The sequence below is a fragment of the Cygnus olor genome, chromosome 12 (assembly GCF_009769625.2).
Source record: "Cygnus olor isolate bCygOlo1 chromosome 12, bCygOlo1.pri.v2, whole genome shotgun sequence".
NCBI classification, from domain to species: Eukaryota; Metazoa; Chordata; class Aves; order Anseriformes; family Anatidae; genus Cygnus; species Cygnus olor.
The window spans coordinates 6,612,210-6,638,037 of NC_049180.1; the positions used below are offsets into that span (position 1 = coordinate 6,612,210).

At 35.2% G+C, this 25,828-nt stretch overlaps 1 protein-coding gene across 8 annotated transcripts in view; it reads right to left on the bottom strand.

Annotated features, from left to right (window-relative positions):
- Window positions 1-25,828, bottom strand: part of WWOX (WW domain containing oxidoreductase) — a 511,256-nt gene that overhangs the window by 459,585 nt on the left and 25,843 nt on the right. For all 8 annotated transcript variants that reach the window (XM_040570723.1, XM_040570724.1, XM_040570717.1 and 5 more), the window contains exon 5: window positions 22,559-22,665. In XM_040570723.1, coding sequence (XP_040426657.1) covers window positions 22,559-22,665 — 107 coding nt within the window. The remainder of the gene's footprint in view (window positions 1-22,558; window positions 22,666-25,828) is intronic.

The window sequence follows — 25,828 nt, forward strand, 5'->3', positions numbered from 1 at the left end:
AAATGTTTTGCTAATCTGAGAAAAAAACTCTAGGATTTGACTCATTACTGCTAATCATTCATTAATTTTCACATTTTTCTCAAGTATTCATATACCAAGGAAGAGTCCTCACCACAATTCATGTTATTTGCAGATACAAAAATTTGCACAAGTCTCTCTCTCTATATATATATATTTAACAGAAGAGCAAAATAAAATAAGTGTCATGGTAACTCTTAATCTACTAACATATCAATAATAGAGAGCTTCAGTAAAAAGCATCTGAAAAATCTCTCTCCAGCCAACACAACTTAGTCAGCTGCTTCTCACAGATACCTGCCAGGAACGGGTTGCAAAACCATATTAGCAAAGACTACACAAAAATACTTAAAATTTAATTTAAGCCTGTCAATCACTTCCTGTCTTTCACGTACAGGTGGAAAGAATCCTCCACCCACCCCTCTGAAGTTACTGACATGTTTAAAACCCACTAGAAAAATGGCTATAACCACATTTAGCAGATTAATTTTAAACTAGCTTTGTCAATGTCACCACAAAGTGTTTGGAAGGACACAGTAAGTGGTCTTTACATGTTCTTACCCAAAATATAAAAAAGGGTATTTTCCTTCAGTAATCATTTTAGTCATAATTTAACTTGATTTAAAATATAGTAATACCTCTGTGCTATCTGATTTATTAATGCTGGATGAATACAATTTTGGACAACATCAGAGGTGTCAATTTACCTCCCGATATTTAGTACGTTTCTGTTCACTAACTGTTCCATCACAGTTGCTGTCAGTAGCAGAAGTCTATTCTGGATGCTGAATGTACAGCCAACCTTTACAATATTCCTTGTCTTTTTTTCCCCCTTTCAGTTTCCCAAACAGCCAATTAGTGAAAATGCACACTGTTTAAGCACAGTGAAAGACGACGATAGCCATAGCAGAGATACTAACCTTATACACAGGTGCAAATAATCCTATCACAGGGGGTTACTGCTGTGATTTTATCCATGCACATTTTTAAACCAGGAAAAAGAAAAATCCCAGTAACAGTTTAAAATTTCTTATTTGGAAGACTTTTCGTGAATTTCAATATAAGGTTTAAATACTTCTCTTTTTAAAATTACCAGATAATCTTTCCTTCCATGTTCAGGGAGAAAAAAAAAAAAAAAAAAGAGGAAGGAAAAAGGTTAAAAAAATATTAAGGGAAAAAATGAGAAGCACTTAGATCACTCAGCAACCAAAGTCTTTGGTTAAAAAAAGTTCCTTTAATTTCTGTTTCAATCTAATATTACAAATGATTAGTTCAGCATGTGACCTGGAATACAGGAATTTCAGGAATTATTTTATCTCATCAGAATCAAATTTTAAGGTATTTTATATCTTACCTTTTTATTAAAGGTAGAGGGTTGTTTTGGGTTTGGTTTGGTTTGATTTCAAAAAAAATAGGAGGGATTTTTCTTTTGTCTTTTAAACAATTTCAAAATAATTTAAATAGATTACCTGGATCTAATTTAAACACATTATAAAATCTAAGTTAATTATCTTTAATTTTAGGGGAAAACACAGGTAAAATATCCTAGCATACTAGCAAGATAAGTAATTTCAAAGTCGTGTTAATATTCCTAAGCTTCCAGTTCTGATCAAAGTAAAACATGAGCATTTGTGTAACAGAAATCAACAATTCATTGGTCCCAAGTAATGTAAATTTAAGCAGAGAAAGCTACAATGATCTAATCATAGTTCAGAATGGATATTAACTTACTTTTGAGACACTGCCTTTAAAAATAAAAACAATGACATGGAATAAACCCAATTGTGGATAAATTCAGGATGAGTAAAATAGATGATGAATAGAAGCTTTTATTTGACTCCTTTTTACACCATTCCCACAGGATGTCACTATTGCTCCATGTCAGTGGGGCGCGTGCCCAGTGAACATTGGCTAGTTCAGTACTCTACACTCTAGAAGGCAACGTGATGCAGTCATATATAGGTATCTTTGTAGATAAGACTGCAATAATGACTTATCCCTCTCTGCTACCCTGTTACAAGCTCAAATATTTGCTGACCTAGAAGAGTTAAAACCTGTTACAGTCCTTTTTGCTTGGAAAACAAGAACACTAACAAACCTGGAAATAGTGATGTTGATGCCAGCACATTGTGCCTATTCAAAGGAGCACCTGCTTCATCTAAAGGCACTAAAGAATCCTCTTCTTTAACTTCTTACATTTTCACCCTTTAGGGCTATGTAATTTATTTTCCAGATATTCATGCCATTCGGCAGATTTCTTTCTAACAACATAGTGACATCTCGTGGTGACACTCAGAAATCCTAGCTTGAGCAAATCAGATTTCTTTTTTGTGAAACAGATAAATCTACCACTCTTAAAAAGTTACAATCCAAACCCTATCAACAACTGATGCTCTAGTCAAGTATTATGTCTGTAAGAAATGGAATCTAACAGAGATCCCACATTGATTCAGCTGTTACAGTCATCCCTGTAAAGATGAGAGAACTCCACATTTCCCTGCCTTTAGCAAACCAGTCGCCCTCTCCACTGCTATTACTTGGCAAATGCATAACTAGAGTTTTAAGTTGGGAAGTAACTTCTCAGAATCACACATTTCTAGAAAAAAAAATAGCAAGAAAAACTAAATCAAGGAGAAGAAATATTTTTTTTTTTTAAATACAGATGCAAAATTTAGCCTTGGCATACTAAGCAGTGCAATTGAACTCAGCCAAAAGTAGATTTGAGTCAACATATATCTAATTATACTTTCAATGCTAACATTTTAAAAAGTGGATTTTTCAGTGTTTCAATTCAGTTTAGTTAGTACATAATGCAGAAGAATAATTTTTTTTTTTCAAAGTTTTGCTTGGATTTTTTTTTATGCTTTTTTTTGCAAATATATTTGCTTCAGTAAGGTAAAAACAGGGATGTTCATATTGTTGGCAGATTAAAAAATGAAGTAGTTTTTTGTGTTTGTTTTTAGCATTTTATAGCAAATATTTTCTGTTATAAAAATGATGTGAATGTTTTGTACAGTCCTTTCGCCTGTTAGTGCTGCTTAATGGATAGTGACACTTAATGAACAATGTATTTGTAAAGTGCTGTACCTAAAACAAGGCATCATCAGCAGAAATCAGAAAAGAAAATTTCCCATTCTGCCATTACCATATATGCAATGTAACAATAATGAAGACCAGGTGCACACATGTGTGAGTTATTTTATACAAGAACAGCAAAACTGTCACTGTGGTCAGCAGTCTGTGAAGAATATAAACTAGAAAAATTACAATGTTGCAAAGGAAAAACCCCTAAAGTAATTACTGAAGTTTATTTAGCAGAATATGCACCTTTGCTACGCTTAAGGTATTAGTGTTACAGTTTGCGTTGCCCAATATTTCAAATAACCTGCCATCTTCAACCTCGCCGTTAAGCCAATTACACTAGTTTCTATTGTGCTTGAGACTGAAGTTAAAGCCAACAGGAAAATAGCCCACGTCAACAAGCCACTGATCCTAGATATAAAGCCTCAGTTGTTCTGCTCTACGTGTTCCAGAACAGCTGCTCAACACGATGCACAAGGGGTCCAACGCTCTAAGATACAGAAATCAATTTCCATTCACAAAATGCGGGATGTAATAACACATCTACAACTTGACTGGGAAAATCCTGACTCTTGCAATACAACAATTCTTCATGGTTGCAAGGCACAGCTTAAAACTGAAATGAATCAAAACCCATACAGCAAACAATCACCCCTTTCTTTCAAAAAGCCTCAAGATCTGATCTTTTTTGGCATCTGACTCGTGCTTGGCATGGACGGCTCTTTCAAGTAAACACTGTAATAAGCTATGCAACAGGCACGATCACAATACTGAAGATGTCGACAACCAAAATACCCTGTTACTACTGAATAAAGTATTCTGAAGTTTGGCCAAGAGCACTATCAACAACAAAGCTTAATTCCCTTCTTTTTCACTGGGATAGTCATTTCTGTCCAAGAATAAATGACTTTTATTGTTTCTTTAACTGCTCTCTGTATATATTCTTGAAACTGTTGTTAGACTGTAATGCTAGTAAAACACAAACTGCTACCAGTAATAAGCTTTCTGAACTCCTGGCACACTTCAAATCACTAAAGGGATTAGCTTGTTGCTTTACAGTTTTCCACATGTTTTCACACACCTTGCCATGGTTTAAATCATCCCTATCAAAAACTCATATTCAGCCTAAGGAGTCTAAAAACAACTAGATCTGGAAATTTTAAAGAGCATCAGAAATTTTCAAGGCCAAATCTCTTTAAGGTGCTTGGGGAATCAATCAGCTTCTTTAGCAATAAAGAAAACAAACATAGACATAAATTTTTGATGTCAGAGTCTGAAACCAAAGCAAAACATGACAAAGCCAGCTGTAAAAATAGAAAAAGAAGAGTGGTCACACAGGAGTTAAAAAACCCTTCATAAATTATAGAGCATATATTACAGCTTCTCATTTCAGGCGTGATACCACAAATCTTAATCATGCAAAGAACTGCTTTGTTTCCTCATCAAAAGATAGGGAACTAGAGGGAAGTTTTAGCTCATTTAACTCATTGTTAATGACAGTGCAAGAATTCTTTCATCAAAATAATTTAAAGTAATGTATTCATTCCTTTATATCTAATTAAAAATATCCTGGAGGGCAAATCCAGAAAAACCCACAGTCACCTTGGCGAAGATAGGTTAGGTCTCAAAATGCAGACTCCACAGGCTTCTGAATATAGGATGAGAGACAGGATGCTGAAAGTCTGCAAAAGAATCTGCACCAACTTGCCACACAGAACAGCCCCGCCAGGACGTGTTCCTTGCAAACGTGTGGGACTTGGCGATTAGTGGAAATTGTGATTATTCAAATCCCCTGACCATTTCTCCTCTCCAAAAGTTGACATGGAAAGGGAATGAAATAAAAAAATGCAAAGTAATTCCAGTGCTGCTCATCTCTGGAAGACAAAGAAATCCCTTCCATCTCCATGTAAGATCTCATGTGCCCAATCCAGTGACTGAAAGATTGAACTGGGCATGATTTGAATCAGACTCAGAGACATGGCTGAACTACTTGAAATGCAGCGTTGATTCTCCAGCTTTTTATAACAGAATGGCCCTTTAACAAGTTACCAATGTGTACGGGACAGGTTATGCTGAAATACAGCAGAAGTTGCAGAGAAAAGAAAATGCAGTTACGTACCAAGTTAATTTCTCAAACAGATTATACACAGTGAAACAAAATATTTATTTTCTCTCTCAAAAAAGTGATCCTGAAAATGATTCTCCAGATGGCAAAATTCTTCTTTCTACAGAAACTACTTTTTTCTTTTCCAAACTACATTCTTACAAACAAAACTCATCTTTTTGGTAACACATATCTTAAGACACATGGATATTAGCTTTATTCAACTAAGCAGCTGAAGTAGCTCAACTAGTTTAAAATCCAAATGTGCATTCTGACATGTTTGCATGCATATAATTTCCAGGGTTTTTTGGGGTGCCTGTCAGGAAGTCTCTAGATCTGTGTTTATATTGGCCAATGACCTGACCATGTTGGCAAGACAACAACCTTGCTGATGGCTCTAAGCTGTTAATTAAGTTTATTTATTGCATCATGAAATAATACTCTTTCAAGCAGGTTATGCAAACTACACAGTAGGAAGGATCCGAAAACAGCTCCAGGACTGAAATCAGCACCATACTCTCTTGGACATGTAGATCACAAAATGAATTTTGTGTTTAAGCAATGAAAGCATCAAATAAATGCTTGGTTACAACAGCTTATTAAAAGGATTAATATTAGATATCTTAAATTGCTAGACCATTTTCATCTGGTTTACTTTCTCTTGTATGGTTCAAAAAATTGACATTTTAATACAATTGTTATTCTATTGCTTTTCCTCATTTTTCCCTCCAGCACCTCCAGAGCTTTATTGCCTTTAACCAAGGCTGCTGAAATGTTCCTAAAGACCACAACATTCACCTTTCTTCTTCATGAAAAATTATCTGTGGTGTCTATTACCTGTCTTGCATATTGTCCGCCATTTTGTGGATTAAATCCCCAACTTCTGAACCCCTGATTTTTCTAACATGGCATAAATCAGGTACTATTACATAACTACAACACACCTTGATGCATCACTGACATAAAACTCAGCTACTCCATTTCAAAGGCTTTTATTTCTTTTTATTTCCAGTTGATATCGACCAATCACTGTACCTACCCGTGGGTATCATTTTCTGCTTCTGAGAGTAGCGATACAGAAATAAATAACAGATTTTTAGAATTTGTATTACAAAACTGACCACAGGCCGTTTCTTCTTACACATGACCATTTTTCTGCACATATTTCTAAATGGCAGCCCCAGAAGCAGCTTATATGTATTATAAAGTATTGCTTTAAATACATCATTCCTCAGACTGTATACATTCTAAAAGGTAAATGAAGAGGAAAATGAAAATTTATGTACTTGTATACTAGAAAAATACCAAGGGAAAGCTAGAGTAAAACAAGGCTCATCAAAAATAAATACAAATTTCAACAATTTACTTGATTACAAAGGTTACAAACCAATCTGTGGTTTTCCTACTGTATTCTAAACAAAGACAGTGGCCAGTATCAAGTGCAAGTGTTTTGACCTTCTCCTCTGTCCTTTCCACTTTACTCGGGACATCTGCCTCCTCCTCTGTCTTCTTCCTTTCAGCTTCAGATGTTTAACTTGCCTGCATTCCTAACTGGAAAGACTCATTCTCCTCCCATTTGGTGTGATATGGTCCCAGTAGCTGGGAGTGGGAGTAGGAGGATGTAAGACCGTAACCTTGAGTAAAGGAGCTGTGCTCCTTCCTCACTTGATGAGCAATTCTGTTAACTCAAAATTTACTGTCAGTTACATAAATTATAAGTAGAAATCCAACCATCAGTCTACAGCTACAGTTCCAGATATAATCAAGGAATAACAGTAAAAAAAAAATGTAATTTTATCCTTCCTGTCTTCTCTCTAAAATGTTATATCATGGATGTCATGGATACATCCTGCTTCAGTTCATTATTAAATTTTAAGTGACCTATTTCTCAGGAACTCTAATACCAGTTTTTGTTTAAGGTAATGTATAACATATCCTTTAAATAAAAATGTAAAATTCAAGAAAATTGAACCAATTTTTGAGATATAAAGAACCTTAAGCAGATTTAAAATGCTTTCATGAAAGTATTTTGAATGTGGGAGCAGTGAGTTAAGGTTACCTAAGGTTTGTCTTCTCTTAATTTCAATTCCGTGTTAATTTAACACTAAATGCTCTAGATCAGTATAAGGCAGCGCACACAAAAGTGCCTTATATGTACCAGATGACTCCTGTATCACTGAGAAAAAGAATGAGTCCATGTTGCTGACCAGAATCACTATCAGCAATATTAACTTTTTGCGGTGTTATAGTTCCATTGCTTTTGCATCACTGATGCTCACCCTCTTTAAACATAAACAAACTGCTCATTTGCAAAAGTGAGATTCACCAAGTTAAAACATTAAGTTGTACAGATCAGAAATGTAATCACGGGAGACAAGCTCTGAGAGTTTTTCAATCACTGTGGGGCTGCATCAATTTAAAGTCATGTTACATTAAAGAGAATAACGTCTGGGAAAGTCTCCCAGTTGTCACTTTAGATTAGATTTGTTGTTCTTATCAGACTGTGCATTCTGTAGGCTTTTTTTTTTTAAAAGAAATTTAAAGCTATTGCCTCATGCAGCCACACAGTGCATAAAGAAACATGTAAAATACAACTTAAGAACTTTTTTTTTTTTAATTGCCCAGAGATTAGGAATCTGAACCAACTGTTAGCCTAAAAAAAAAAAAAGTATACACACCTCCTTGAAGCCTATTAACATTTGAACTTTAGCAACCTCAGAGTTACAGGGAGGAAAACCAGACTAACCTTTTTTTCTTTTTAATTTTTTTTTTTTTTAAGATTCAATAAAGTAAGTCCAGCTTCTAAGTAAAGTCCTGACTTTCATGTCCACAGAAAAGTCAACAGAAATCTAAACAGAAATCTTTAGTTCTTCCATTAATAAAACTGAACATTCTATCAAGATCTGATGTTGACAGCCAAATGAATTGCACTTTTTGGTGAATAAGTAAATTTTGATCTACTTTAATGATTTACTTGTGTGACTGATACTATATTGTTACAATGGTTCTCAGAACTGGGCTTTCATATCAGACAACTAAACACTATGTGGAAGATGCAAGATTTACCTACATAAAAATAAAACTGAAAAATTTTAGTTCATTTCTGTATGTTTTCAAGCTGATCTCTGATTTATTACATTTGCTCTGATAATCAAGCTGTCACATAAAGGATTTTTGAATGTTACTGTATGTAGTCACATTGCCAAATACTTTCTCACAGACAAATGTAGCAAAATCACTAAATATGTTGCTAGACATTACTATATCAAAGTAATATTCAAATTAATTCATAGAGCACAATGATTTGACTTGAATTGCATAAAAACATTTTAGGTATTAAAATTATAGCTTCTGATATGAAGTATGTTTTTTCTTACACAGCCTTTAAGGCTACTATTACAGTAATAGTAATCTTCCTGAAAAATAGTCAGTAGCACTCAAGTCTACTTTCAAATATTTACAGGATGCTCTTTAAATGAAACACCTTTGACTTCAACCCCAATCTTTCTGAAATCTGGAAGACAAAATATATTATCAGAGAGTTCAAAATATCTCCTTCCTTCTCGCAGTTTTCCACATGGTAGGAAACATTCAAATGCTTCAGTAATGGGAAACAAATAAATAACTTGATTAATAAGTTGACAGCATATAAACAACATCCATATTGGCTTCAGCAACAGCTGACCAGGGTGAACAGCCAAGGGATGAAATTTCTTTAAATACCTTTCACTTTCCTAAACAGCTGCCAAGTCTACAGGAAGTGTGGCCGCAGTGCCCCAGATGAACAAAGCAAAGTCAGGTATGTACTTAGAGTATTTTTTGCTTTTCTACTTTGTTTTTGGAGTCACAAGACATTTACCACCCTAGTGAGACTTCAGTGCCATGGAGAAAATAAGTCATTTGAAATCATTCACGTTTTTCTACTAGTAAATACTGTCTTCCCATTACCTAATATTTTCATCAAGTCGCTGCTTTAATCAGAACTACTGTTACTGTGACAGCCATAGCCTGCAAACAATTGGACTGAAACTCTTTCCTGATATGTAGTACTTGGGTATTGGCATAAAAAAACCCACTCCCAGTCCTCCCAGTTGCTACAGAGGTGCCAAGATGGGCCAAATTAAATCCAACCTCTACAAAAGATCTTTCCACTCCAAGAGAAGACAATGCACCAGCATCATATGACATTTTTTACTTTACCACTTACTTGAGACCTGCCACGCATATGGAAAAGAAGTTCAGAAACTGACATCTTAAAGTAGTTAATAATCAGGTTATTCTCACAATGGTTATTCTGAAGGTGGACTTTAGCCTTGTATGGACCACCAAAAGTAAGAAGAATCTTATCCCAAAGCATGACAGCTCGAACAAGATATGTCTTAAAATAGTTCATCTTTAATCTAACACCATAGCCCTAAATCTGTTCTGGTTCTACAAATGCCTCTAGTTATTTCATTTTTATCAGTGAAGAAAATGAAATAAAAACTATTTCATACTTAACACCAAACAGACCATGTTATCCCAGAAGATGTTTAAATAATTTAGCTGTTAAAAGAATCTTTAACTATAAATGTACTAAATTCCAGCACAAAAGATTAACTACAAAAGAAATTAACACTGCCTTAGGAAAGAGAGATAATATTTTTCTAAAGCATTTCTAAAGGTTTTTGATATGCTATTTTTTAGAATTATATCGAGAGAGAACTAATATTTTTAAATGAGACTTTCACAGCTGCTCGAATTTCAAAGTAACATTTGTGCAAGTTCAAGAATTCTGTGGAACTTGTTTTGACTACATTAATAAAGCATCCGTACACAATCTTTATCCATTTAAAGACTAAATACCTAGGAATCTGAATTTATAAATACTAAGATAGACAAAAAATATTCACCTAAAAAAAAATGTTGCTCCTGGTTCTCTCAACCACTTTGTCACAACACATCAAACTATAACAACATTTTCTCCCCTCAACAACTTAAAAGTTTCCAGGGCTTTATCACCAGTCAAAGCAGTCTGTTTGCATTCTCCAATACAAACTGACAATCTAGTGATACAGTACATTAAAAATTCTCTGTAGTATTGACTGCCTGAAGCTGATGCTCCCTTGCTAAATGCAGTGCAGTTCAATTAACAGCTCTTCAATATACAATTTAATTTTTCTTTCATCTTGATCCACAGCCGAGCTTGAAATGAGGAATGCTGGAATAGATGTACTTTAAATATTGAAGCAAGTCTTTATAAATAAATCTATCAAACCTGTAATGATTTCTGTCATAACACTACCAAATAGATGAAACTGAATGTCTTGGATTTTCAGGTTTGTGCATTGTTTTTTCACAACCTTAGCAGGGCTGTAAATTGTGGTGCCAGGGAGGGCATCAAAAACTCCCCTAGAAACAGAGCTTTTCCTTTGCTTCACCTTTCTTAGGAAGTAGAGGAACACTGTCTGGCTGAGCTTTATAAAACAAAACCTTTAATGTATAAATTCCAGCATCAATAATTTCACCAGAACTTGTAACGCTGGGCAACCAGAAGCACCAGTTCCGGTTACAGAATCTGCACACAACTGGGAGGCAACCAATTCTGGACTGAAAAAATAAACATTTAATACCTAAGTACTACCCTGGACACATTTTTTCCTGCTCCAGTATGAACATACACAGTACACTTCAAACTATCTCTAGGCATTCATGCCATTTCACAAGAAAATTTAAGGTTAATTTAATCAGGACAGAATGAAATATTGCATTTCAAAGTTACTCTAAGTGGGACACTGCTGAAGTAAGCTATTAATATCTCTTACAGTGTGCATGCTCAAGGAAACATTGTGAATCAGCTCATTTCTCATAGGTATACTACACTGCTTTCAAAATGGTAGGATTTACTACTGTTCATCAGCAAGGAAAACCCTCTAAGCTAGAGGCATTTTCTACTCTTTAAGCATATTCACAAAAACCAACTTGACAACACTTTCTGCCTTAGGTACCAAAGAAGCACTACTGACGTGGCTGTCTACCCATCAGCGGGAGATGAGTTCAAGAAAGAGAGGCTTCACTCAGTGAACATGAGCAGCATTAGAAGTACGGTAATCAGTTTCAGATGAATTCAGTCAAATTGCCTTTTCCCAAGTGATACGTTAATGCATAGTGAAATACATAGGTTTATCTCATTTGTGTCCATGTTTATAATGGTATGAGTTGAGATTATGAGGTTTTATTAATTGTTATACTTTGTACTTGTAATTATCTTATCTATATTATCACTTTGATAGACTTCTATAACATTAACTGGTCTCCTTATCATCACCATTTACTTTTTTCCTTTAATTCTCATCGTACATTTATAAAATGTAACTCAGTACTGTAATTTAAATTGTCACAGAAATAACATTCTGCATTTACGGTAATTAACTCATCATTACTTCGAATAACTACACTAATTGGTATGCTCTATAAACCCGCAACACTGCAGAATTAAAAAATAAACATAACAAAGATATAATTTACAACTAATCTATACTTACAATTAAAGTTAGTTTCAAGATTTATTTCATTCTATTATTTTTTATTAGCTACAGCAGACAGTAAATGGGGTGTACCACGTTCTGCTTTGCAAACACCTAGATTATAAAACATAATTACACAAATTAATTAGAAATGAGTACATACATTCATATCTTTGTTTGTAACCATAACATATTAAACATGACTTCATTACTGAGCAGTTCCTAAAAATGATAAAATAGTGTGACCAAGTAAAATTTTAAACGTCCCTGACTACACAAGGCATAGTGTCACCCTTGCATAGAGAGGGTTCACTGCCACGTGAATTCCCCTGATGTCCTATTTGAGGTTGCAGGTAGTGTGCAGGTTTTCCTTCAACGCAGCAGATTAGCATTTCTGAGATAAACTCTTAACACCCAGTTAACATCCCATGTCTGAATACAAGTCCTGACTGAATTTTTCCTTGAGTTGGGTCCTGTACTTTCTTTCCCACCTATTCACAAGGGTTCTGGGATGTCTAGCCCAGCCTGAAGTCCCTTTAGTTCTGCCCACGACTGGATATTTACTCTTTCCTCAAGATCAATGCTTACATGAACCTAATAAAATTAAGGATCTTTTCCACCTTTGCAAAACAAGAGATACTGACCATAAGTTTGTTTTGAGCGATTTATTTGCATTCATAGAGAGTGTCTACCAAGTCAGCTACCAAGCTGGATTGAATACACCTCACCAGTTTGCCACGTAGTAAACAACCTGTAGTGTAAAATTCATCTAAGACCTTTGAAGTTGCCTAACATGGTGTGTTTAGGACCTTTAGAACAAATAGCTCTTTGTTATCACAACCAACAACATTCAAGGCCTAAGAGACCTGAAGGTGTTTCAGTTAAAACCAAACAGTCAGGTCACAATTTGTCCCTCATAAGAATTACAGAGCACCAAATTCCGTAATTACGTACATTTTCTTCCCCATCCAGAAGACTCAACAAGGCTAGACTTCACTGAGAGGGTTGTCGCACACTGGAACAGGCTCCCCAGAGAAGTAGTCACTGCACCAAGCATGTTGGAGTTTAAGAAGCGTTTGGACTGTGCACTTAGTCACATGGTCTAAAATTTTGGGTAGACCTGTGTGGTGCCAGGAGTTGGACTCAATGATCCTTATGGGTCCCTTCCAACTCAGGATATTCTATGATTCTAGTAATGAGACTAAGAAAACAAATCTTAAAGGAACAATTCCTTCACATTTCAGACTGCATGAAGTCTGAATCGAACTAAGCTCTTTGGGATCTGAAAAGGATTAGGACTCCAAAAACATAACTGCTGAGACATGACATATCTCTTTGTTTTGGTCTTGATTTCAGAGCAACTTTTAGACCAAAGAACCTTTATACATTTGTAAGTAACAAAGAAATCCAAGAAAAGGACACAACACATACTAGGTTAGCAACAGGTTTGCATTTCACTTGACAAACAAGACTACCTTTTTCCTATGGAGCATTCAGTTTCTTCAGCAAAGTGCTGAAAGTCTGATGACCGCTCAGTTATTGCCAGCTAAATATTCTGCTTACAACTAATGCAGTCAGATACCCCATCCTGTTCGTTTGTAACAATGAAATAAACTAATGAAGCTGTTTTTTCACTGTAAAAATCAATTACATGGAAATCTATGAGATCTTGAATATAAGTGTTAGGTTTTTTTGTTTACTTTTTTATAAAATTAAAGCAAAGAACCAATCTGGGGACAAATGACCCACCGGATATCACCACGACTTTCATAAAAATTATCACAGTACATATTAAATCATTAGTGAGACACAAAGCTGCCTGTTAGTTTTAAAATGCAGAGAATGAAACTCATTGCAGAAGCAAAAGAGGGCCAATAATATAATTACAACACTATGCCTGTGCAGCCTGAGTTAATGCTGTTATTTGACATTGCAAGGCTATGCTTTCTCCCATGAGCCTCAATGGAGACAAGGTTCACTCTAATTGGTTCCAAAGCACAACCTACCAACAACAGCCTTCCTCAGGACCAGGAATGGTAATTTCCACACGACTGTAAATAGTGTTTGCAAACAATACAAACATGGTAATAAGAGACTAGGTGGGTAATTAATGTGGTTACAAAGCAGCTTATTTGCATTTTTATTTAAAACTGCCTTCTTTAAAAAGCAGCTCAGATTTCTTTTTGTAAAAGGAGCCTTGGTTAAGGAATAGAGCAGTAATTACTCTCTTTAGGGGTTCTTTTATATATCCTTTAGGGAATTAGAATGAAAAGATAAGCAGAATTATAAAGGGAATCATGTAAAATATGAAATGCACTATAAACACTTAGTACTGTATTTACCATAAGCTAAGCTTGTCTTCTTCATTAATGGAATATATTACAAGCTTACGTTACAATCAGATTAATTGTGAAGATGGTTAAAAAAATATAACCAGACACTTTAATTCCCCCTCTCTGCTCCCAGAACTTGCATTTAGAGACCTAGTGCCAGTAGGACTCAGTCTAGGTAAGAATGCATCTACCTGGACTGTATTTAACAAGTGGTTCAAACTTAATCATATTTTCAGGAACAATGCATCTCTTCACATAAAGCATAAAAAGGAAAGGACAAATTGACCAGACCATTGCAAAACTTTTTGATTTTTTTTTCCAAATATGAAAAAGACTCTTATTCTTTTCCTCCACAACTAATAAACTCTGGATATTCTGAAGGAAAGAACATCTGCAGACTAAAAAACAGTCACCATCAAGAGAAAAAGTCTGAGCAGGATGTTCTGGAATTCAAATCTATGTGACATTCTGTAATCTGTGGCTCTGCAGGATTTTTTCTTTCATTTTTCTTTGTAATTAGCATTCATGCACTTCTTGAGGGAAAGAAACCCTTTCTCCAGCATCTTGGCTTGTCCTAGGGATGTTTGGAATAGACAGTAACAACTCCAGAAACCTTCCACGATTTGATGAGGGTACTGTGAACTACAAGATTAGAATAGCTTACAGAGGACACTCCACTCAAAGGTTATCACAGCCTTATATCCAGCATTGACATAATGACATAAAAGCAATCTTCGCTTATCCATTCATCTAAGTATCTTCCCCTCTCCTTACTAAAAACACGATCTGTTGCTCAGGTTTTTTCCACCAGCATCCAATTTCTCATCATGAGTAGAAATCTTTCTGCTCACCTTCTCTCTTTGTAAAGAAAATCCAGTTTATTTCAACGTGCCTCATTACAGATGTTTTCCTTACATGCTAGAAAAAAGATGAAGGAACACAAGAATTTGTGCCTTTTACAGAGTACTTGTTCCTTCATTCATAATATCCAGCTTTTTCTTTTCTTTCATTTTTTTTGTTTGTTTGTTTTTAAATGTTATTTCTTACACATGTGAAAATTCTACTGTGATAAACCACTTCAAATTCCCTTCCACCTTGCTGGACATCACTAAACCCTCTCCTGCATTTATTATATTATCACCATATATATTATTATATTATCACCATATAAGAAGTATTCTCCACTTAAAGATATACCAACAATATAACAATGCTAAAAAACACAAAATAAAAACTGAATGTACAACAATTTTTATGTTTATATCCTAAATTCTGATTTCTTAAATTAGAGTGGAGATCTGAGAATGTATAGTACTAAATTCTTTGCTTGCTACAAGCACAATGGAAATCGATGTGACTACGCAGGGAAGCGAGTACAAAGTAACAGAAAAAGCAAATCTCTGCATAGTCCAGAACTGAAAAACCTTGGGTGGATACCATGCATTTTTCCTGTAAATTGTCATATACATGCAAATAATATTAAAGAATCAAAAATCTCTGTATTTCACTGACTACAGTTTAGTAAAGATCAAAACATTTAATTTTCTGTAGACACTTTCAAGTAGATAAAATAAAATCACACTTCTGTGAACTATTTTCCTTTTTAAAAAAAAAATCTACTTTAATATGTATTATAGACATTATTTTGAAATACAGATATCAACTATACCAGAATCAAAATACTTCCAAGATCTTACAACCATGTTGAGAAATTAAACATACATCACATTAATTAAACATTTTGAATTTATCCATGTTTACTGGAAATATAAGCCATATGAGGTCCTAAATGCTTGGAAAATGCCTACCAAATCCTTTAAAGCCTCCTGCATTTGCTCACACTGACCAGCAGTCTGCTTTATATTTCATAAATGTAATTACTTTAAAATATCAGTGTATTTATCTGGACAATAAAACCCTTTCTGGAGTACAGTAATGGTGAGGGGCTAACTACAGCTGAGGATGGAGGTATGAAACAATTCAGCTGTAGTCGGTACATCAGCTCTTGTGGAAATGGCATCAGTATTCAGAGGGATGCCCAACCCTGAAAGTTAGGGGCTTAACACATCTGCTATATAATTCAGACACTGTTTTACAGTGGTTTCATTACTAACCATAAAAATGGTAACAGTGGAACTGTATAAACAAACTGAACAGTGTTTTTACTGTAAAACATGGATGTAATATAAATATTTGTCTTTCCGTTTTCTTAGCATCTGTAATGAGAGCAAATTCATGCCATATGTTTATAGTGTACAAAAAATATATCTTAACAATTCATCCATGTAAATGTTGGTTAAACTGTTTAATGTTTTTAACTGTGGGGTTTTTTAAACACGAATTTCCTTGCAAATCGTTAAAAAGCTTCTTGCTGTTGTCAGTGGCCACATTCACTGATTTGCAGCTGTTTTCAGATGAATCTGGCCGAAGATCTTGGAGATCACAGACTTCTCACTGATAACAAGGTCAATAGCTGGCAGGTTGGGCATGTCCCTGTGGCTAGTTACAGCCCCAAGATGCAAGCCTGCAAACTGAGAGAAACTGCCACCACAGAGCACCTTATTAGAAGACTTCAAAATAGAAAAGCAGCTGCTTTCCAGCTTCTTATACTAACAGAGTGTATTAGCAGACTGCATTGCATTTAATTCTGATCAGTGCCGTGTATGCACGCTGCTACTGCTTAAAACGACATCTACAACTGTTTAACAGCTCACTTTCCACCTGTACCCAGAAAACAGCTTTTCTACATACACAGCTCTTGCAAGGTGTCTCAGCAGAGCAGGTTACTCACAGGAACTTACTGAACTCTTAAACATCATGGCCAAACCCTTTCACACTGGTCTCAACCAGTGTCAGTGACAGTAACACCAGATTAATGCTAACATTATCAATTCTCTGCTAGTAAGATGAGGTCTGATTCAATCCGATTACAGTTAATTGAAAGATTCCTTCACTTCAGAAAGGTTTAGATCACACCCTTAAAAAGAAAAAAGCTTTGTATCAGCTGTGACAATCATGTTTTAGTGAGTTCATCTATGGCTGGAGGTGAGACATGCCAATACAGAATTTATTACGTTACCAACTAGCTTGGTAAACGATACCTCTTTCTACAAGACCTTTTCCCCACAGCAAGGTTTGGATAACTGCTTTTATCTTGATTCTTCAGCACGGTCGCTATTCAGAGCACCAGAGGATGAAATATGTCTGTACATTGCAGGCTTTTATAACTGTATACTACACTGCAATGGCATGTGCACACCAAGAATACATAGTTTTAGAATGTCATGCTTAGAAATGATACAACTCTTTATTACAAAATAATGACACCATATTAGAAATAATATTTTCACAGAAATGTGTGTGCTCTACAGTGTAATATTCTGAACTATTTTCCATTTTGGAGAAATTACTTTTTAAGACCTTTTATTTAGCACCAATTTGAAACTCTAATTCTATACTCAGTAACAGACTGTGGCTCCATTCTCTATTTACTACATACCTAAAGCTGTCTTTTAGACACTCTTCATGTTCTTCCATAAGTATCTGCTACTAATCATGATGAGATGCCCCCACTTAAGTTAATTTCCAGTAACAATTTCTTGTGCTGGTTCTAACATAGGCTTGGTATCAAAGGCCTGTTTTAGAAGTCTGACTGATTTACAGAAATACCTCAGAAAATTAACATCCAATAGACAGAAAAGGAAATTGTATCTTCTGTATCAAATTAGCATCCACTTGTACTAAGAGACTAAGACAATAATATTTTACAGAGCTATCTGTATGCTACGCACTTACATGGAAAACAGTAAACCAAGGACACTGGTGGAGCTTAAACACTACTTAGGAAATTAGTCCTCCTTCCTTGAGGAGGAAACAAACTGAACACATGAAAATTTTTGCCCATGTTCTCAGTAAATGTGCCCAATTGCCTCTCATCTTTCTGTGCTTTGCAAGATTACAATTGGAATACAAAGACTCAGTTATCAGGTTTTAATTTAATTCAGTTACTTAATCAGCAAGAATATAAATCACTCATTAGGTGGAGAATACTTTGGGGGAAAGGAATACAGCAAGGAGTCATGTGTATTTTGTTGGTTTTCTTCACAGCCACTCTCGAGATTCTCTGTCACATCTATACCTCCTCGTAAATTCCTAAATATAAAGGAAACCCAAATTTTCTTTTTACAGTTTAATCCAATCTTTGATGTAGTTGTAGGCTTAACACTGAGGAATAATTACAAAAGAAACATTATGCATTTTATGAGATATTAAACTTACAATTTATCTTTTAATATCTACTTCAAAGACAATTTGACAGGAATAAATAAACGAGAGCTTCATGGCAAGAAAAGCTATGATTTATGAAATATTTTATTATTCATTCTCTCAAGAATTTTCTTGAGAATGCTGCTAACATCTGGAGCTATGCAGTCCTATCCAACCATTTTACTCATAGTCAATTAGAAAATTATATCAATAATAATGTAAAATAAATTACCTAGCTTCTCTTCCTGGAGCATAGATTTCAACGTTCATCAGAGCAACTATGTGTACAAACAGCACTGTAGTGTTTTTCATTAAGCCTTAAAGTCAATTAAGCTACGAATTGGAACAATCATTCCTCCTTTGCAAAGTATTGATATTTTCTTGGCTGCTTTAAGGCCTTTTCACTACTCAAGGAGAGATTTATGCTTGACAATTTCTTTCTGATTAAAATGAATCATAACTCTAGAATTCTAATTTCCTCTTTTCTGAGCAACAAAATTATCAAACAGTTTTAAATTGATTTTGAATGTCATCGTGCATGAACAACATTCATTTTCAAGATATCACATGTAAAGCTATACTGATCTCTCTTTCATCTGCTTTTACATACTTCCTCTCTCGCTTTCTCTCTCTATACTTACGTATTTAAAGACATTAAATTGTACAAATATAATCAACTATACCTTTCTGTAGAAATTATCTAACAGACTTGCTAAACCAATCACATTAAAATTTGTCACATTTTACGCACGAGACAATTACCTCTCTATTTGTAATAGTAATAAAGAAGAATCTGCTGTAGTTTAGAAAGGAAAATAACTGGAATACTGTAGCTTGCAAACAAATGTCAGTTGTCTAAAGTAATTAGCAAGTTTATGTGGCTAATCCCTGCTCAAATAGGTCAAACTCTCTATAAAGCAGCTCTTTTGGCATATATTGTTAAAAGTTTTCTAGATTTGTCTTCAGCAGTCAATTAAGATCAGTTTGAATTTGTTTTTAAACATCCAGAATAGCAGCTGATCAACAGAAAAAAAATCGTCTCTCATCATTCCTCCTGTTTTCTGTCTTAAGAGTTGGATTTTTCCATGCCATTTAGCTTTTCCATTTTCTCACATAATCTTACTTTTCAGCTTTCAATATAAGCAGACAAGCCGATTTTTAACACTTTTTTTGGAATAACAACTTATTAAAAGTACATCAGGCCCAAAGAAGAAGAGCCACATTTCCACAGACACTTACTTTACCACACTCCAAACCATGAACTCACAAATAAGCTCACTAAGGAGACCAGGCTGGATGGTTTTCCTAAGTACTCTTACATATTCTGTACTTCATTTCTGAATGCTGCATTACAGTCAATGCCACACACACACCCAACATGTATTTCAGGCCTTAGTTTAATAAATATCATCAACCAGATAACTGTACCAAACCTTAAAATAACAACAGTTGTTTTTACATCTTTAATTCTTTCGTCTTCTTGCAAAACAGAGTTTTTGCAGAACTTTCCTTGCTTCCTTTATAAGGAATTACAAATGTCCTGTATGAAATGAGGATGAAAAAGGAAACGTTGTTTGAGACATTCAAACCTCAAGTTTTAAAGCATGCTGCCCCAGAGAAAAAAACAGTATAGGATACACATTGCTTTTGTAATATATTTGCTATAATTACAGAAATACCAATTGCATTATTAACATGGTACACTTACAATACAAACACATTAGCATGCCAAGTGGCAACAGTATTTTGAGTTGTAAAAGCATAGTTTGTGAAAATTAGAAGAAAAGGGTGTTTGGACATTCAATTGAAGAGTAGTCACTTATTTAACAAGTTTCCACCCCTCAAAATATTGGACAAATACAGTATTTATAGCACAGCTCAGAGACACATCAAAAACTCGTAACAAACCACAGTGCAAATAGGTAGCACTACTGCTGTCAAAAATACCGAGCAACACAAACATGAGACTTTGTAAGGCTGCATCCTAAACAGATTTTTTGTTGTTGTTTTTCAAATTGATTCCAAATTGAAAAGTAAAGCTCAAGAAAACTCATTTACTTTTAATTATTTTGCTTTCCCTAGGAACAAAGGAGACAAAATACTGTGGATATTTTAAAGTTCTTTATAGCAAATACAGCTACAGCTTGAGAATTTGTCTGAACCATATGCAGAGATTGTTGACATTTTTCTGAAACTTTAATTTTAGCACGGATTTTTCAATTAACAACTTCCTGCTCTAACACCTATAAGCTAAAAATTAATATTTTATGTCAATATTTTAATATTAGTATCAATCAACCAAATTAATCTTTGTCTCTGTTTTCAATAACAGACTTTGGGGCAGGTTTTGTGTTTTGCTCGGGAATGCTTACAATTTGATGTAAACTTTAAGCTTCTTGTAATTCATCAACTAATTCTCTCCTGGTTACACACTCCAAGTAATTAAAGTTCAGTAATAACTTATTCTTTCTGCTCCAGCACCTGCATTTCATTTGTTTATTTTCCCAGAGTCATAAATCTGAGGGACTGTCAAAGTGCCATAATATTAGTGCAATAATCAAAGTTAATTAGTCCCTCTCAATAAACAACAACAAAGCCATTACAAAGATGCATTGAAGGTTTTCCAGCTACCCAGTTTACAGACGAGATTCTTTTCTGAACAATTAGAATTTGAAAACTGTTAGTAAATAAAAGTAGTGTTTCTGAAGTAATTTGAAATTCAGTGATCTTCATTCAATTACCAATTCATTAACTCCTGGTGAGGTAATACAGATACTACTAAGGCAAGTATTTCCTGAAGTCCCATTTCAAAATGTTCAAAGATAAGCTCAGAATTAAGGGTGAAATGTGATATTTTTAATTAAAATAAGGCCGCACTGTCTTTTATTCTAAGTAAAAAAACTATAAATACATATAGCTCTATTTAATTAAGCTAGGGCTACTACATTCGAAAGACAGAATACCTCCAAATCCAGCTCTGATGGAAGGGAATGGACAGGCAAACTTTAAGCCACATGCACTATGCTTGCCCAGATTGGAATTCTTTTGGAATTTCATGTCATTGAAACAAAGACCAAAAAGGCAGCTTTAATGTGAAGTACTGAAGGGGAAAGATGATATTTTTCCTTCCCAGTCCTTTACTGTAAATCATTAGTATCATGAGAGCAAGAGAAAAAGGTCTAAATGCAAAAACTTTGTTTCTTGAAGAAACTTGTGGTTACAAAAGTTAGCAGTATTATAAGCATCACTTGTTTAGAAATACTTGTAAATAAGCACTGTTTGTTTTGCACTAATAAATACCATCTCTAGACTACTTACGTGTAAATATTAATACTACTGAGTGCTCTCCCATATCATCTGGGAGCAGCTGAAATATTTTCAGAGCTTGGGAAATAGACCTAAAACACTCATCACTATAATTCTAGCAGGACAGAAATAAAATTCCAAGAACCTGACCCTGCAGTTTATTACTCAAGTAAAGTGTATAGGATTGTGTCAACAGATTATCTCAAGTCAGCAGTCAAAGCAAGCTTGGGCAAAACTAGCCTGCTATCCTTACCAGCAAGTAAATGATTGCGGGAGGAATAAATTAAGAACACTGAATAAATTTTAATAAGGGACTTAAAAGACCCCCAAAAAAGGCGGGAGGGGACAGCTAGGAGTCAGAGAGAAACAAGGGAATAAAAAGCACTGGGGGGCTTGTATTAGCATGACAAAGTGTAGAAAAATGAAAGAGGGAACAAACAGGAAGGAAAAAAAAAACATTGAGACAGACTGCCTAGCAGCGCTGGTGTTTTGCATGATGGACAGGGAAGATAGAAAAGCATTTTTGGTTTTGAAAAGTGTAAGGATTATTCCCCAAAAACTCCCATAGTATATAAATTACAGGCAAAAAAAATGGCTGTCTGATACCTAAGTGTGTACACTCTCCTTCAGTGAGTTATACATTTTAGTTCTGGAATCACACTGTCCTACAACCTGTGAAACATGCCTCAGTGGTTCTTTCAAACTTTCTAGCCGCTACAAAACGTCTGTATACACATAGATGACAGCATGCAAAGCCTTGCAGCCCAATGTGATCGCATGAAATGAAAAATCTGTCACAAGCACCAGTGACTGAACAGCATATTACAAAAATAAGGTAAATGCCCTTTTCCTTAGATCTTACATGAAAACACATCTATTTAACTGCTTGTACTGCACAAAAGACTTCATATCCTGAAAAACATAGCTTAATGTCGGACACTTACCCATTCCCCAAGAATGCGTTGTACAGCATCATTGCCTCTTGACATATTTCTGCAGGCCAGGATAACATAAGCCCCATGCAGTGCAAAAGACTTTGCAGTTTCAAAACCTATGATAAAACATTTTCCCCGTCAGAAATAGATCTAAGTGACAAAACAGCTATAAAATTACCTGAAAGGTGAGCCACATGCTGAAGCACTCTAGCCCTACCTGCAGTCTGACTACATGCCTGCTAGTCACCTGGACCCAGCTTTTCAGAGCACGCATGGAAAAAGGCACAGACCTCACTTTGAGCAGGGTCTTAGGTGCTACAATTGTATATATTGTGCGAGAGGCTTGAACCAAATTTCTCTGTCTTGGCGTCTTCAGTTAGAAAGAAGAGCTATACTTAACTCCTTACTTGTCTAACTGTGAAGAATAAGCCAAAAGGCAAGACTGCAAGACATTGTTGCAAGCGATTGAATATTCTGAGACCAAGATCTGCATACTTTAGATGCACAGCTGGCCTTTGACACAAATTTGAGAACCACCTGTGGCAGCAGGAATCACATAAGGGAATAAGAATAAAAATCACATGGGGATAATTGCTTCTTTTTCTGATTTGACCAGCACGCAACCTGTCAAACACTTCTGCACAAAAACAGGGACCTGAGAAATACGCAAGCGTTAAACCACTCCCAGAAGACAGCTGTCGAGTTCATTCTTAGAAAATGAGGTTTTGCCTAGGTAGATTAAAATACTGTATTAGATTATATTACCCAAGCACTTTAAAATCTTTCCTAAAATTGTTTAAATACTCCGTGCAAATTCACCTCATTTTTTGTCCCTTCATCAGTTGATGGGGAACAACTTTTCACAAGTGTTCTCGTTATGAACAATCAAATACCATGCAGTTTCAATATACTGGATGAAGTATCATAGGGCTAAATGGGTGACTGGATGAACCAACTGACACAATGAAAAATTAAACTATGAAAAAAATCCCTCTTTTGGGTAACTTACTGGCATGACTTAATCTGCAAACATATTCTTTCTAAATCTATAAAACAAGAGGGCAGATAGTTCACATTTCACTGCAGTTAAAGTGCAGCATTAATGTATATCCATTTTTTTCTTCCATACACAGAATACAGTTTCACAGTGAATTTCTAAGCCTCTGTACACAATCTTTTTTGCAATACTATTAATCAGTTCTTCCCCATTCTGAATCTGAGCACTTAATTTCTCCTTTCCAAAAGGACGCTTCAGATTTCAGATTGATTATAGTCAGTTAATTTGGGACTGTTCTGAAATTTGAGGAGATCAGTTCAAATTATGGAAGTGTCCACCAAGAGCTGCAGCTATCTCCTTTTGCATCATCTGCAAGCTATGCAAGTGTGCTCTGTTTCACTGTCCAATTCATTAACAAAAAGCTGCACAGAAGTTGGTCCAAGATAAACCTTGTTTAATTGGAAAGATCTGGGACAATTTACACTAGGAGATGATGAGTTCTTGGGAGTGCAAAATGCCCATAAAGTGCAGAGACTTGAGCCAGAAACTGGGTTTCTATCAGGGGTGAGCTAGCACATGTTTGTGATCTATTCAATAGTATCACTGGGTACCCATTTCCATGGAGAACTCTTAACAGTGAAAGAAATTTCCATCTAGCTGAAAGAGGCATAACATTGCTTGATGAGTTCCAATTAGACAAGCTTAAACTAGAAAACGAAGACTCAAACTGAAATGCCCAAAAATGTGCGCATGTGAACAAGTCAAAGAGAAGAAATATTTGTTGTAGCTTTATGACATGTAAAGCATATTCATGTTTTCATTTTAAAAATTGTTTACCAAAAATACTATTAAGATAGGCTGTCTCACTTCCAAAACACCCTGGAGCAAAAAAATTCAGAGCACAAGACATAACTTATGTTATAGAAGCAACAGACATCAAGACAAATTTAGACCATTTTCTGCAATTACATACTTACGGTATTTAAGTCCATGCAATTTTCTTGCATCTCTTTTAAAGCCATTCATTGTACCAAGCAACTTTAATTACCTGGGTAATTCACTGCATGCACATGAATTCAGCTACAGCATATGCAAAGATTTCCCCTGTTCCTAATTCCACCTTAAGTGTATTTAATTAGAATTTTTCATATAGCTAATGTAAGCTAATAGTGCTGTGGTACAACATGTCTAGCTGTATGCTTCCTGTTTTGCACAAAAAACACACTTATTTCTACCAGCTTATCACATTGCTAAAAACTAGATGGAATGCCTGGGAACATTTTTTTCTGTTATACAAAGACCTAGAGCTGACAGCCAGTTTAATTTGCTAAGCACGATGATGTTTTGCTAACTCTACCCCATGTCACGCTTTGTACAAAATAATAAATTCCATGTCATTCTCAGTTACAGTTGTTAACTTGATTTTCATTATAAACTAAACTGAGAAAAAAATAAAATTGAATTAATTACTCCAGATTTAGTTAATAATACCACCTGGATTCTTCCCTACAAAGTTGGAGTGTTTAAAACCCTTCCTTTAGGACTTGCTCCTCTCTGCACTACCAGTGTACTGTTCTTCACCCTTAGGCAGACATGTTCTGAAACTTTTCATGAAATTATGTGCTTAAAAAAAACACAACACCTTTTTGGAGAATTTTTAACCAACAGTCCATCCTTCCATTCAAAATACAGCCACAAGCCAAGTGGTGATGGGTCCACCCCAAACCACAGAATTATTCCCATTCAACCACTGAATTACTGTTTATAGGTAGGGATTGCATATAACTATTATTATTTTGTCTTCCTTAGTTTGTGTAGAGCACAATCCATAAGAGGCATTTTCAGACTGTCTGCCAGATTAAATTTATTAAGAATAAGAGGTTCCACAATTACTATTTCCCTGGTGTTTACCTACCAACTTGCTCAGTCTTCTCAAGACTTCAGCATTTTAGATATGCCACAAAAATAGATCTTCACAGGCCTGAAAGTCCCTAATAAGCAGTAAAATTAATTACCTTCACAATTTAAGAAACTACGAAGGAGCTTAGAGAGCTGCAACTTCAAGCTGAAACTTGTGAAGCAAAATTTAGGAAGTACCTTGGTATTTGACTCCTTTTTACAGCTTTAGCAATTTGTTTCTCCTGCAAATTTTTTTTACTCGTCTTTCCTCCTCCAGTGTCACACACACAGAAGGGGAAAAAAGCTTCTCTAGTAGTGAAAAACTTTTATCAACAGACTCATTGTGTTAATCTAAGTTCGCCTACACCATTTGTCCTTCAGCA